This window comes from Drosophila serrata, unplaced genomic scaffold, assembly GCF_035046125.1.
Source record: "Drosophila serrata isolate PLE 108 unplaced genomic scaffold, ASM3504612v1 contig_217, whole genome shotgun sequence".
Classification (NCBI taxonomy): Eukaryota; Metazoa; Arthropoda; class Insecta; order Diptera; family Drosophilidae; genus Drosophila; species Drosophila serrata.
Genome location: NW_028257115.1, coordinates 771,509 through 787,453, shown reverse-complemented (window position 1 = coordinate 787,453; position 15,945 = coordinate 771,509). Strand labels below are relative to the sequence as shown.

At 38.8% G+C, this 15,945-nt stretch overlaps 1 protein-coding gene across 26 annotated transcripts in view; it reads left to right on the top strand.

Annotated features, from left to right (window-relative positions):
* Positions 1-15,945, top strand: part of Shab (potassium voltage-gated channel shaker cognate b) — a 95,645-nt gene that overhangs the window by 62,256 nt on the left and 17,444 nt on the right. For 14 of the 26 annotated variants that reach the window (XR_015270911.1, XM_086829515.1, XM_086829519.1 and 11 more), the window contains exons 3-6: positions 2,132-2,594; positions 2,836-4,255; positions 12,604-13,447; positions 14,356-14,445. Coding sequence is in view for 25 of the 26 variants with exons in the window: in XM_086829515.1 (XP_086685641.1) it covers positions 2,843-4,255; positions 12,604-13,447; positions 14,356-14,445 (2,347 nt within the window). In the remaining variant the exon portion in view is untranslated. The remainder of the gene's footprint in view (positions 1-2,131; positions 2,595-2,835; positions 4,256-12,603; positions 13,448-14,355; positions 14,446-15,945) is intronic. The other 12 variants (XM_086829522.1, XM_086829520.1, XM_086829518.1 and 9 more) reach the window with 1 other exon arrangement.

Here is a 15,945-nt window from a genome sequence, read left to right as displayed (position 1 = left end):
TTCTGGGCTGAGAATTAATTGTCGAGCTGCGGGGCTAACATGTTGCATGCATTCCAAATAACAAAACAAAACAAAACAAACAGAATAAATAAAAATATAAAAAAACAACTCGGAGAACTATGAGTTTGCATGCAGTTTAGTTTCATTTTGCGCCAGAAATAATTGCAATACAAAAAAGTAAAGAGAAAAACTTTTGCTTTTGGCTTCGCACGCGATTAAAATAAATGAGAAATTCAAGCAGCGCACAAAAGCTTTCAATTTAATAAAGAAAAGGGAATATCAACTGAAGTTATACCTCGAAAATTATGTGTAATAAAAAAATTTAGTTTCAAGAATTTTAAGGGTAGGAATATATATTTTTACAATTTGTTTGCTTTTGAAATTTAATTATTTTATAATCTGAAGACTTCTTACCATTATTTTTACCTCCCCAAGAAGGCAGAAATTATGTTCAGAATATAAAAAGTTTACTGCATGTATTTTAAGACAATAATTAAAATTTGTAGCACTATTTAATTTGACAATTATTTCGACAAATCATTTCATAAAATAAGTCATAACTACGCCAAAAAGGCATTAAATTCAATTTGGAAAGCTTTTCTGTGATAGTTTTAATTAGGTTAACAAATCTGCATACTTAGTTTAACATGTTAAAATTTTCTTTTTTTTTGCAAATTTTACTGATGTAAGCCCTTATCTTTTATTGAAATTTTGAAAAAATTTTTACCGCCGGACATGGCTAGATCGATTGGATTGGATCGATGCTGATCATAAATATATGTGGTTTATAGGGTCGAAAATGACTCCTTCACATCGAAACAATCTTCTGATTGAAATAATAATTCCCTGAAAAGGTATAAAAAAATATTTTCTCCAAACTGATTTCCCTCTAGTTCATCAGACCTTTTGGGAAATAAACTCTACCCATTAGCACAACAAGCTCGCCAGAAATGTTGTCAAAAATGTGAGTGCTTGAGCTTTGCCATTGCCATTCGCCAATTATATAACGCTGGAGTGCCCACTTGGAGTCAGGGGGAGTCAGAGGCTAATAAACAACAATTTAGTCCGGCTAAAATGCAGCAAAACTATATGGTTTCAACGTCATAATGCCATAACTATAACTCGTATAACTCTTAACCCATGACCCATGGTGCACGCGAGGCGAAAGGGCAGCGAGAGTGACAGGTGGCGCACAAATCTGCAATCTGCATGCGAATTGCTGGCAATGCGACTTGCGACTGAATACCAAATGAAGACATTTGGCTGAGGTCAGTTAACATTTCTCTCCTGGCGATACGCATGGCAATCCATTTGAGAAATCCCCGGACCTTATTACTTGCCATTTCCGGCAGTTCGTAAAAATTCAAATTTGATTGCAATGCGGCACAAAGACGGCAAATCGGACTAAAAAAGTCGTACTGAATCTGGGCAAAGGCCAACAAATAACGTGGGCCAGTGCACACTGACTGACCCCAAAAATAGACGCATTTAAATGAAGAGGCATAGCCTTCGGCAATTGCAAATTAACGCTAATAAATAAGAGAAGCGACCTCGATATTCCCCAAAGGGGTAAGAAATTCTACAAACAAACGCAATTCATTTGCATATGCAATTATGCGATAATTGCCGTTGGCCCCAAAAAGTATGCTACATGTCGGGTGAGAGGAAAATTGGGGGTGGAAACTTCCACCCGTCGATTGGTTTCCCTATCTTATCAGTTGTCCGCAACTATTGATTTATAGTCCATCTGATGGGTGGGCACAGTGGGCGTGGCATACCAAATAGCGTGATTTAATAAACGAGTTTCTGGCTAAGTGATTCATGACGGTGACCTCGAAGTGCTACAGGGAATTTTTAGTGATGAAGTGGAGGGTGTTATCATTAAAATAATTGAATAAATTTATGTAGCCTTAATTAAATAGGGAATCTAGTTTAGTTTCGAACAGTAAATATTATTTTATTATATAGCATTGCCTGTGTGCCCCATTGTCCAGCTGAAAGCTTGATTACACGGCACGCATAATTAAGGTGCTTGGCATTTACGCAGCTTATCTGGTATCGATATGCGGTCAGATATAATTGCTTTCCCATAAGCGATTCTCACTTTTCCCTTTTCTCTATAAAATTGCAGCTATTTCTCCCCCACAAAATGCTGCCAAACCACGCCTGAGCCTCAACCTCAACTCAACCTGAACCTGGGCCTTTCAACCACGAATCAAGGCCAGAACACAAACTGTGATCATAGACATAACAACGAGAATTGCCGCTGGAGCACTTGGTCCGAGAGAGTTCAATTCCCAGGACGTCACGACCACAAAGAACAGTCCCGGAAGCCAAAAAAGCCAAAAATGAGGGAGGCCGAAAGGAGGATAAAGGACACAGCCAGCAGCCTGCCAGACCGCAATTGAGCGATTTATAGAGCCGCAGATATATATATTATAGATATATACTGACCAGCCGGATAATCGGAATCAATTGCCCCGGCGATAGCAATCGGAGGAGCAGCAGAGGACCACAGCTGAGGAAAAGGGGAAAAGCAGGGCAGCACACACACCAACGGAGGCTGTAATGACGACAATTGACGCGATGTAGCGGTAAGTTCTAAGGACACTAAATTACACTAGAAGAAATGAGAATTTACAAGCTAAAAAATATTATAAAAAATGGTGTAAAATTAAAGAAATCATATAAAGATTGTATAAGTCTTATTGAGAGTTTTAAAGAGAACAAATTTATTTTACAACCCTAAAGATTAAATCTTCTGTAATTCCCCTCATAATTTCTCTCTGTACTTGTCTGGCTTATAAATCTCTTTCATCTCCTCCGATTTTACAGCAGACTTATGGTCGGCGAACGCGACAGGGACCGTGAGGCGGTACGCTGGGCAACGGGTGAATCGACACCGCTTCAAACCAATAATGGAGTATTACAAATGGTCGGGCAATTGCAAGGTGGACAGGCTGCTGGCCAGCAACAGCAACAGCAGCAGCAACAAGCGACTCAGCATCAGCAACTCTCAAAGCAGCAGCAGCAGCAGCATCAGCTTCAGCAACAGCTGCAGCAGCAACACAAGCACCAACACCAGCAGCTGCAGCAGCAGCAGCATCAGGAGCAACAGCAACTCCTGTATCAGCAGCATGCAGCTGCAACTAATGCCGACATGGCCGACAATCAGCCGTACTATGACACCAGCGGCAACGTCGACTGGGAGCGGGCAATGGGAGCCGCTGGAGCTGGTGCATATGGTGGCCTCGGCCTCGGATCTCTCCCAGCAGCTGGCGGCGCTGCTTATCACCTTGGGTCAGCTGGTGCCGCTGGTGCACGCCAGTTGGATTACGCTGATGGCGGCCACCTTGCTGGCCCATCCGCCGGAATTGCTGCAGGTCTTTCTGCGGGATCTACAGCGGCAGCGGGAGGAGGATCATCAGCGGGAGCCACAGCAGCAGGTGCAGGATCAGGAGCCACAGCAGGATCATCATCAGGAGGAGGAGGAGGAGCAACACCAGCAGCAGGCAAGGAGGTTCGCTACGCCCCATTCCCAGTCGCATCGCCAACGCACTCGATTCCCACAACGTCACAGCAGATCGCTGGCAGCATCGGTGGCGGGGGCGTCGGTGGCGGAGGCGGAGGCGGAGGTGAATCAATTTCAGGTGGCATGCCCACCCAGAGCCAGAGCCAGAGCCAGACCACCGGCGCCCTGCAGCGGACACATTCCAGATCCATGTCCTCCATACCGCCGCCCGAGCCATTCATGATAGCCCAGTCAAAGGCGGTGAACAGTCGCGTGTCCATCAATGTGGGCGGCGTCCGGCACGAGGTGCTGTGGCGGACGCTGGAGCGGCTGCCCCACACGCGGCTCGGGCGGCTGAGGGAGTGCACCACCCACGAGGCCATCGTGGAGCTGTGCGACGATTACTCGCTGGCCGACAACGAGTACTTCTTCGACCGCCATCCGAAAAGCTTCAGCTCCATCCTGAACTTCTATCGCACCGGCAAGCTGCACATCGTCGACGAGATGTGCGTGCTTGCGTTTAGCGATGACCTGGAGTATTGGGGCGTTGATGAGCTGTACCTGGAGTCCTGCTGCCAGCACAAGTACCATCAGCGCAAGGAGAATGTCCACGAGGAGATGCGCAAGGAGGCCGAGTCCCTCAGGCAGCGGGACGAGGAGGAGTTCGGCGAAGGTAAATGCGCTGAATACCAAAAGTATCTGTGGGAGCTGCTCGAGAAGCCCAACACCAGTTTCGCCGCCCGGGTAAGTCCAGTCGGTTGCCCCGACTTAAGGTATATCTATAGTGTCCTTCAACCCCTTTATCCCTAAAAAAAAAATTCCCAGCACAGAGAAAAAATTATAAATACACTCTGACAACTATTTATATAATGATTTGAACTCAGATCAAATTGATTTTATTTACAAATTAATGCTTAAATATAATTTATTTATAAATTTTTCTCTGTGCCTTCCCCAAATCCCCTCAAAATCCCAATTACCCAACGATTCTCATAGATGTGTTCGTATTGTGTTTCTAACCGTTGAACTGTGAACTGTGTCAATGTCAAGCGTAAGATATATATCTTTAGTTCGATAACCAGATAATACCCCAGATAAATCCCCAATCCCAAACCAAGTTATTTACTTCCTCTTGAGTTCTTGACTTATCTCTTGAGTTTACTCTTTTGTAGTTGAACTTTGGTTCTGTGCAAAGTCACTATTATTTTTACACTATCGCCAATATCTTTGCACTCTGTAATATACATATAACTCAGCCAACGAGCAGATCAGAGTATAGTGTAAGAATAACAGCAAACATATCTCTATCTCTACCTCTATAACTCTCTCTATATATAAATATATAAACCACTCTCTCAATGCTGTACAAAAATCCGCCAAACCATCACTTGCTTTTGCGACTCAGAAATAAATATATAACAACGATATATGCTTGCACTCGGAAAAGACATATAATATATACTCCTTACTTATTCTCGTTACTTGTTACTGGTTACAAAGCTATTCGTTTCGAATGTCCGCCAGTTATCTGTACGCCGATAATATCCATATATAATGCCGCTTCTTGGCGCTCAGATCCCCTGGGATCCCCCACATCAATGTTTTGTACATACCGCCGCTGGCTCATGTGTGAATATTCCATATACGAAGTGCTTCCAGCTTTTGTGCCCCACACACACGCATATATCGTACAGATCGAAACTGGACCTACAACGGACAGATAGAGTCTTCTCTTCCCTCGAACGGAACCGGAAGTCCCAAGATCTGCAATCAGAGTAACCCTCGCAAATACGTTGAAAAAGAATGAGAAAGAGTTTTCGGCACTTTTGAGTTTGATTTGAGTTCAGTTTATAATTTCTGCTTTCGCCTAAACCACTACCCAATTAAACCGATCCACTGCCCCACCCATATATTCTAGGCTAAGATGCATTCTATGTTTTTTTAGTTTGAGTTTCTTCAGTTTTAGTTCGAGTCTTAGTGTAAATGAAACACGCAACGACACCCAGAGAAGAGTTCGAATCTTTAAAAGGCATAAAGATCAAGCTAGCACTGATCGAGCAAAATTGTTATTACTAATAATCGTTTCTAATCTAATCCAGTCTTTTTTACATCACACACAGTTTTTTGCGAAATTGACAAGCCCTGTATACATACAATATATATATATATAAACCTATCTATATATCTCTACTATAATTAATACGTATATCTTTCTTAATTGTTGATGATGATGGTGAAGTTAATCTCTCTCTGTTTCTCCCCCCAAAACCCCAAACAACCCCATGTAACAATGTTTGGGAATGGGCAATAAGCGATATGACCAGGCGGCAGGTGTGCTGTAGAAATCCTCGAAAATATTGTAACGAACAAGGACTCTGGGGAGAAGTGGCCATATTCGTGTTGTAATACATTTCCATTTTCCATGTGCTAGGGGGGAAAGTACCACTAGGTCTTGGGTCTCCGGACGGAATGTTTCGGGGGACTTGCATACAGTCCCCTAATTCTGTCCCAGATCTTGTACCATACATCCTAATAGTCCCGATCTTAAGCTTTAGCTTTTCAACCTCCGGGCAGAACACATTATCTCACACACACCACATACACACATCTATAAATAATCTCATATGAAACAAATCACTCGCATAATACCCCGAATTTTGAGGCTTCAGCTTGTAATATACAGCCGATAATTTGCCCCGATTTTCTGCATCAGCTTTGGCTTTAACCAAAAATATTTATATATATATTTTGGTGGGAGAATGGAAATAATTACAACATATTTGGGTGCATCTCCTATAATTTTTCATTCGATTTTCTGTTCTCTTTTTATTTGAATTATGTACTTTTTATTTTCAAACTCTCATTTAGGTTTACTCTTTTAAGTTTTCTTTATTTTATTTGAAACGTGGAAACCATTCTCAGAAATTTCTAAAAACTTATTTAGATTTTCGCAAGAATGAAATCTCTTTCCGTGTTTTTTAAGTTTACAAACAAGTTTCACGACTTTTTATTTTCAACTTTTCAGTTGCATTTTAAAGGTAATGAAAAATTTCCAGAGCCCTTTGCCAGTTGTACTTTTTATCGTATTTTCATTTTTACGTTTTTTCTTCGACAACTAACTCTAGTTTTTCCAGTCAGAGAGACAGAAGAAACTAACCAAAGATTTTTAAGTTCTGTACTTTTTTGGTTTATTTTTAATACCACGCCTAAACACATCCTTTTTTCAACGAAATGATAAATATGAGAACCAAACAAATCTAGCTCTGATCTAATAACCAAAAAGCAGTTAACAAAATCCGACTCAGAAAACTCAGTTGAAATCTTCGCCTCGTTGAAAGCGACAAACAAAAGCTCGCTAACAAGACAAACAAACAGAAAATGAAAACATAAGAATAATACCCAAAAATACTCCAAAAATATTCAAAAAACTTTTACCCATATTTTGTTTCTTATATATATATATACACTACGAAAAACAACAACAACAATTACAAAAACGGAAACTATAAAATCCAAAATTGTTGTTCAGTTGTTTTGTGTGCCTTTTGTGTTGACCTTTTCCGTTTCCATTTCCGTTTCCGTTTCGTTCGTTCCCATTGGCGGTATACTATGATATATGTACATATCTCTCTATGTCGTATATAAACCGTATATATTTTCTATATTTGAATATTTGATGTCATGTTGTAAACTCGTGTGTATTGCATCTGGAAGAAAATTTATTTAACTCTCCTAGTTATTGTGTTTTTAACCGATTACCTTTATAGCTATTGGTCAATTGATTACTATTCTCCTTCCCCCTTCACACACACACAGACACACTTACACTGAAACAAACACACACAACAATTATACACAAATTGAAACACTTGAAGAAACGTCTTCGGTGCCTCTCTTAGAACCCCTTTCTTAAAGTCAGCATCTTCCAATCAGAGTTCTATCTTTCATCCTTAAAGTAGAGAAGAATATATCCAAATGATATTATTCATAGTCTTCCCGTTGATTTCACCCCCTTTTAGTTTTAGTCTTTTTATTTATTCGGTTTACGAGACCCCCCGTACCCAAAACAAAGAACAATGAATATCGATCGAACAAAATCTCCAACTTGAAATATTAACCCACCAAATTTGCTGCATTTGAATGCCACTAGTATAGAATTTCGTCGTAGTCGATTCGTACTGAATTCTATAGCCGTTTGTATCGAATTTTGTTTGTTTTTTAGTGAGTCGAACAAAGTATGCGAACCAACTCATGCACCACCCACCGAAAAACCACTAAATAAAAAACACCCAACAATCTCCCACCAAAACCTCCCAAAATAATAAAAACAAAACACCGAAAAACGAAACCGCAAAACGAACAAAAAACCCATAAATATTAAATAACAGAAAAACACTTCACGTGAACCAAAATGCAAAAACCTGATCAAATATTTTTAAGCGGGAACTTGGTTTCCAAAAACGACACACAGATACACCTAAACACACCAAACACACACACATATACATACACACAAACACGGCGACACACTGAGCAAAAAGCAGCTCGAGTCTTGCACCCCTTTTTTGAATTTCAATTGAATGTAATTTTCAGTTCCGACCCGAAATATACCCCGTTTTGATCTAGATTTAGTTTAGTACGGATTGTAAATTTGTATATTTCTATAAAATATCGTATATATCTCAATATACCGAAACTCTTTTGTCCCAATTTTCTTGTCGCATGTCTTGTTTTTTGACTGTTTTTTGACTTTTCCTTCTTAATTTTCCGTCTCCCCCCACCACTCAGTTCATGCCCTCCTCACCTTTTCACCTGTCTCTGTCACCTTTACCTTTCTACACACTTTGCTTCACCTTGCCCTGAGATCTTGTTCTGTTATCCATCGACTTTTCATAATTTGTAATTCAAGTGGATTTCAGCCAGGTTCAGGGAAGTTAATTCAAATTTAAATATCCTATTTTTGATGCCATTGCAAAGGTTATAGATTTATTAATGTTTTAATAATTAACATTTGGAAATGGTCTGTGTTTGATAACTTATAAAGTTAATAGCAAGAAGAAAGCTAAACTTCAGGAACCCGAAGTTTGTTAAATCCTTGCAGAGAAAATTAGTCATAACTAGGTCAAAAATGTATTAATTTACAATCGGAAAGCTGTGCTGTGCTAGTTTTTATTAGGTTAATAAATCTGCATACAAAATAATTATGTAAACCCTTATCTTTAACTTATAAAATATTATTGTTAGAGAAGAGAAGTATTCCAGATTTAGTAAACTTCAATCAACTTTAAAATTCTATAATTTGTAAAAGAACTTTCCATTTAAGCCCCATAAATATAAAATATATAATTTGTATTGCCTAAAAACTTTGCAAAAGTATCTCAAAACTTCGGAAAACCGATGATCAGCTTCCTTTGATGCTTTGAGTTTCCCCCATTTTTGTGTAAATCTTGTGGCTCTGTTGTCAGCGGCTTTATAGAGTACAATTTTTGAGTTTTTGTAGGCCTCGAGCAGCAGCAGCAGAAGATACAGCTTTTGGCGACTGGCTACGCTTTGAACTTTGTAGTTAGTTTGTGAGTTTCTTTTAGTGTGCATTTTTCAGTTAACTTTTCAGTTTTGATTTAGTTAAACAAACGAGACTGTGATCAAGTAAGCCAGCTAGTACTTGGAGTATTTGCGATATCATGTTTTACTTTCAACCCAGCGAACCCTGTATCAGCCAAACCCCTTAAATCCCGGAACCCTAGAAACCGAAAACCCTACCCAAAAAACCACCTTCATGACTGAGCAGCAATGGTAGCAGTTCCAAAATCCAAAACCCAGTATGCCAAAGTGATAATTCGCACACAAACTTTTTTGTTTACGAAGCATCCCTCCAATGCATTCTGTTCAAATCGAAAGCGAAATAAGAATCGAAAGTAAATTAGTTTATAAAGTACAAGTTTTCACCACCATCTCAAGTAGATTGTTGTTACCCCGCCCCCGCCCCCGCCACCGCCTACGCCTCCGCCTCAATCCCACATTTTCCCCGAATTTCCTCTGGAAATTTAATTAACTTTCCCGAAGTTTGAAACAGACCAAGACCACTTCAATTGCAATCAGTTATCTCTGTCCCCTAAATCTCTTTCTCTCTCTCTGTAACTATAGCCATATCCCTATCTCTCTACCTGTTACTATCTTTGTCTCTTTCTTAGCCCCTGGTGTGACCTCTTTCGCACTTGTATCTTGTATCTGTAATACTCTACTTCTCATCGTATGAAGCTCTAGCTAAATAGCACCATCAAGTTATTTTCTCTCTCTATTTTTTGGTTCTACGTTTTTACTCCTTTTACGTTCCTTGTGAGTTTGTGTATCTTTTAGTGTGTGTTTTGTTTATCCTTACGTAATGACTCTCCTTCTTGACTATATGTATCTTTTGTCTAATAACTGCATAATATCTGTATCTTTAACCTTTTGTATCTATATACGTAGAACAAGCCATAAAGCCATAACTAGAGAAGTCAGCTCATCCAACAGCGACGCAGAAATGTCGAATAAGAAATTAAACCTCAGCATTCCCCCCACCATTTTCCAAGATCCAAAATCCAATATCCGCTATCCACGATCCACGATCCATGATCCAGTTCCAGATCCGATTCCGTTTCCGAAACCAGAACTGCGTGGTTGCGTACAGTGGCCTACTATGGTAGATCTGGACACTCACAGAGTTATCTATGCATACCACCACTTTGGGGGCGTGGCATGTCCAAGATGTTCAAGCTCTATAAATCTATAACTCTATATCTCCTCTATCTTTCACTCTCTGCCTCTCTATATCTGTATTCCTCTAGTCGAATGCCAATTTGGCTAATTCCATGGGTACATCTTGTTTATAATTGATATTTGGTTGTATTTATAAAAAGCAAATAGATTGTTTAAATATTGCTATGTTTATGATTTTGAAAATTATCGGTAATTTTTATAGGGATGATATTTTTTAGTTTTAAAAATGTAGAAACTTGTGCCTGTGGAATTAGTCACACACTCACACGCCGCCTCTCAAGACATAAAAGACATACCACACTCTCACTCAGCCTCTCACTTAGACACACACATAGACACTACATAAAGCCCAGATACCGATTCGGATTCGGATTCAGATTCAGCCTTTGGCAATCAGGAGGTGCCCTCCAGCTTTCATTTTCCATCTGGCATTGAAACTGCAAATGAAATTTTGCATTCGCATTTGTGACAGGTCCTCTCTGCCACCACCCCCTTTTGAAAAATCCAATCCAAAATTTCCTCCCTCTCCGAAACACAAAACAAACATATCAATCTCTGCAATTGGCAGATTTTTTGGTAAATTAAATGTATTATTTAGAACAAAACCAATAATTCAAATTGTTTATGTGTGTTTGTGTATATTGAAAGGAATCTATCCGTCCAATAAATGCATAATTTCAGGGCTATCTGTGTGACAGATGCAATTATTTGATGGCCCAGTTTTCGATTTCTAATTTCTAATATGTAATTTCTAATTTCAAATTACTCACTTGGTTTTCGTTTTCTCGTTTTATCTCGTAATTGTAATACCTTTAAGCTCGTTTGCTAGGAAAGTTATGCATTTGGATTTGAATTTGAATTTGACTTTGAATTTGAATTTAACTTTAAATTAGATTTTCTTCCTTTTTGTTGTCATTTGCTAGAACTATCATATAAAAGAACCCCATCCTTAAGATATGTACTTTGATTTCTGACACCCATCATTTTCCGATTTTTCCAAAAACAAGAGAAAACAAATATTATAGAAAACAAATACACATACTCGTACAGCGAATGAGCGAAACACATCGAAAATTACAAAAGTGTTTGTCCAATTGGTAACGAAGAATGGTGATTAATTTGGATGAAAATGATTATGAGATTAAAGAAAAATGATTATAAAGTCGACTGCAGTCCCCAAGGGTAGCGTCTCTTATTTTGACGACGGAGTGCCCCCCCTGGTTCACCCTCATACCATAATATATAGATCCAATTAGACACACACACGTATAGCAAATATGTATGTAGGTGTGTTATGTCCTTGTGTTGCGTCATGTGATCTGTCCCCACAACAAACTAAACAAACTAAACTCACACAACAAAATATATACACACTAAAACAACCTGCCACCAGAACCACGAACCACGAACCACTTACCACTTACCACTAACCACTTTGCCACTTACAACAATCAACCACTTGCCCCACTCACAGCCCACACACACCCAACAACACCCAGAGAAAGAGTTGATCTAGACTAGAGACCCACTGAGCCCAACGAGAGCTCCTTCGAGACCTAGGAAAAATATATATTATAAAAACCCAACCCATGTTTTCGTTTGTGTGTTTTCGTTTGTTGACAACCTTTGATTTCACTCTCTTTTTTTTGTTGGTTTATTTGATGAAGAAGGATTCACGACAAATAAAATATATACTTCACATATAGTACAGCAGCCTTTGAAAAACCGATCAGGAAAGCCAACCAACCAAGTCAAGACCCTGAATGAAACGAAAAGGATATAGGAAACAAAAACTTATATAATAGGAAATGAAACGAAAAACCTAGGAAAATCTTCTCAAATGAAATTTATTCATAAACAGGTGCTCTGCATGAGCAGTCCTGCCTTAGGTAACGAGTTATTAACAGGCCAAGATTCGACTAACAACCCCGAAACTAGAGCTTCGATCAGAAAAGCTAACTAAATGTTTGCTTAACCCCAAGAAAATACAAGAAACCGAAAACAAAACCCGAAAGTAAACAGAATCAAAGTGAACTCTTTATGAGGAGAACTCGCTGAACTTTGCTGATTGTTGTAACCATGTTTTTTCGATTAATTAAACCAAACCAAAATAGCTGTGTATAAATGACAGACTTACTCGTACTATATTATTGAATGAACGTATCGTGTTATGTACCTAAATACCAAAACAAAACATAAAATATCTTTAAAAAAAACTTTAAAAAAATATCAATACAATACCCTATTATCGTTGTGATTTGATTGCATTGAAAATTGAATCGTTGCTGAATCATGGTCTCGACAAAGTCTCGATTGTTCTTTACCGTTCGCAGGTTATCGCAGTGATATCCATACTATTCATAGTCCTGTCTACCATAGCCCTGACGTTGAACACCCTACCACAACTACAACACATTGACAACGGTACACCACAGGATAATCCGCAATTGGCAATGGTTGAGGCCGTGTGTATCACGTGGTTCACTCTAGAGTACATACTTAGGTTTAGCGCCTCGCCGGACAAGTGGAAGTTCTTTAAGGGCGGCCTTAACATAATCGATCTATTGGCAATACTCCCATACTTTGTTTCGTTATTTCTATTGGAAACGAATAAGAATGCAACGGACCAGTTCCAGGATGTGCGTCGGGTGGTGCAGGTCTTTCGCATCATGCGCATCCTGCGAATCCTTAAGCTGGCCCGTCACTCAACGGGCCTGCAGTCGTTAGGCTTTACGCTGCGTAACTCATATAAGGAACTCGGTCTACTAATGCTGTTCCTGGCCATGGGCGTTCTCATATTTTCTTCGCTGGCATATTTTGCCGAAAAGGATGAAAAGGATACAAAATTCGTTTCAATACCGGAAACATTTTGGTGGGCGGGTATTACAATGACAACTGTTGGCTACGGGGACATCTATCCCACAACTGCACTGGGAAAGGTTATTGGTACTGTGTGTTGCATATGCGGTGTTCTGGTAATCGCTTTGCCTATTCCCATCATCGTTAACAATTTTGCTGAATTTTATAAGAATCAGATGCGACGCGAAAAGGCCCTCAAGCGCCGTGAGGCACTCGATCGTGCCAAACGCGAGGGCAGCATTGTCTCCTTCCATCATATCAATCTGAAAGATGCCTTCGCCAAGTCCATGGATCTCATCGATGTGATTGTCGACACAGGTAAGAGTTCAATTACGTGGCTATTCAACTAGCTATCAATGTATCTAACTATCTATATAACTATATATATTTATGTGCCTTGCCCTAAGTATCTACTAAAACAAAGTCCCACTAAAAGGGATTGATTCCTTGCCTCCTAGATCCTTACAACCCCCTGAATCCCTCGCCTCATGCTATGCTTACTATCCCACCATCTCTTAAATATCAGCACAGAAAAATATATAAACTAGATTTTATATATATTTCTCTGTGTATATCCCTCTATATCCCCCTATTACTTCGCTTACTCTTGTGTAGATTTATGCTTTAGCTTTGGCAGTACTTTTTTGTACACTTTTACTTTCAGCATGCACTTTTGTTCTTCGCTTTTTCTCTCCCTCAGTTGAAATTGGTTTATTTTCAGTAATTTATTCAGTTCGAAGCTGTATCTATAGAATCCAGCCAAGAGGCGTGTAAATAGCATATTTCACAGGAGTCGGACGAGAGTCCTGCGACTGCGCTGAGCCGTAAGATGATAGAAATTGTTGAACCTTTGATCAATTGTAAACTAGTTAAGCGATTTGACTTACTCTTAAGTTTCGTAGACCCACAAAACAAATACAAAATCAAAACAAATAAAATACAGAAAACACCCCAAGAGACAACACACACCGATACAGATAATGGTCAATTAGGCAAATGCTTTTGTACCTAGCGCATTAAACGGGGAAATTAGTAGGGTTTTTCACTTGTACAAAGCACACACACACACAGTCTCTCTTACACACACCACCTCTGCTGCTGTACAATAAACCCGCGCGCCTACAAGTAGGCAATGGAATCTCTCACAAAAGCCGCTGAAAGCCCCTTCCGTTAAACCCTAAACCCGCTCAAGCTCTCAACCCTCCGATGTGTGTATTTTATTTTAGGCAAGCAAACAAATGTCGTGCATCCGAAGGGTAAAAGACAAAGCACCCCCAATATAGGCAGGCAGACCCTCGATGTGCAAAGCGCTCCAGGTGACTACATTGCGTATACGTAGCCTAGTCCACTCTAAGCCCACCACCCTAATATATCCGTACCGCCGTACAGTAAAAGTATCTATATAAATATATTCTTCATAAAATGCCTTTAAAAGTAGTAGCCTTCGACAAAAAACGCTAGAAACACAAAACATAAATACACAGGACACGAAACACGCGCCAAACTACAGCCACACTATATATTGTAATATATACGCACACTACCTCTCTCTCTGGAGTTATCTCTTTCTCTCTCTATCTCTCTATTTCTTATAGTATCCTTAGTATATTTGGTATAAAATATAGTCCAATCTTAGCTTATATAGGTTGAGAATCACACGGCTTTAGCTTGTATTTAGCTTTTGCTAAATGAAGAAATTAGAAAAGGATACTGCAGCTGTGCTGGATTTTAATACTTTCTATAAGTTTTAAATTAGTAAGGAAATTATTTATGTTATTTAAAATATTGTAATTTGAATCTACAATTTTAAAAGTTAACAAAACCCAAAGGATTTGTCTTTACATACAATGTTTACTAAAGTATATTTATTAAAAAGTTGTGACTTGGTAAAGTAATGTTGAGTTTAACTTGAAGTCCATGTACTTTCATACTTTAACTATTAATTTACAAACTGTAGTTATAAAATATATATTTTAAATAAAAATCTGCCATATCTGGTATATAAAAATCATTCAACAAGTACTCAACATTTCCTTTAAACATTCCATAATTTACTCAAAAGAAAAATACAAAATTTAAGCCTTAATATCATTCAGCACAATTGCAATTTGAAATAATTCCAATAATAATAAAGTTGCCCCCTCCTCAGACGTGATCATCCTGTATATATAGAGGCAAGGATATATAGCTAGTGATTAGCTAGGCAATTGCTGTCGCCATTTCGTTGCAATTTGTTGCATTGTTCGGTTTTCAGTTTGCCTTCCGTTAAATTAAGTTTGCCTAATTGCTGACTTGAGTTGGACATTTGCCAAGTGAATTGTGTGAATTATGATGATGATAAAATTTGCTACTCATTGCTTGATTCTTTGTTTTTCGAACCGCCCCACACACAAACCATAGCAAATTTGAATGCCCAACATAGAGTTAACCATTTCGAATCAGAAAACAAAAAAGAAATAATTATATATATATATTTATAAATACAAAACAAACATTTTTAGAAAATTTTCAAGTGCTGATTACATACAATTGCGATATAAACACGACTACACATAAAGCCCATAATGATGTATATGCTCATTCTCTTAGCCAAAATGTAGTTGTACTTTAGCGAATCGAAGTCGTTGGGCTAACAACACCCAAGGCCTAGAAATATTAGACTCCAAATATATCCTACCTACAACGTGTTCTTTTCTCTGCTCTCTTCTTTTTCTACTTTCTGCTCACGACATTCTTTCGAATTTTCCCAAAAAAATAAAATAAAAAAATCATATCAAACATTTGACACTCACACAAAAACATATATACAAATATTC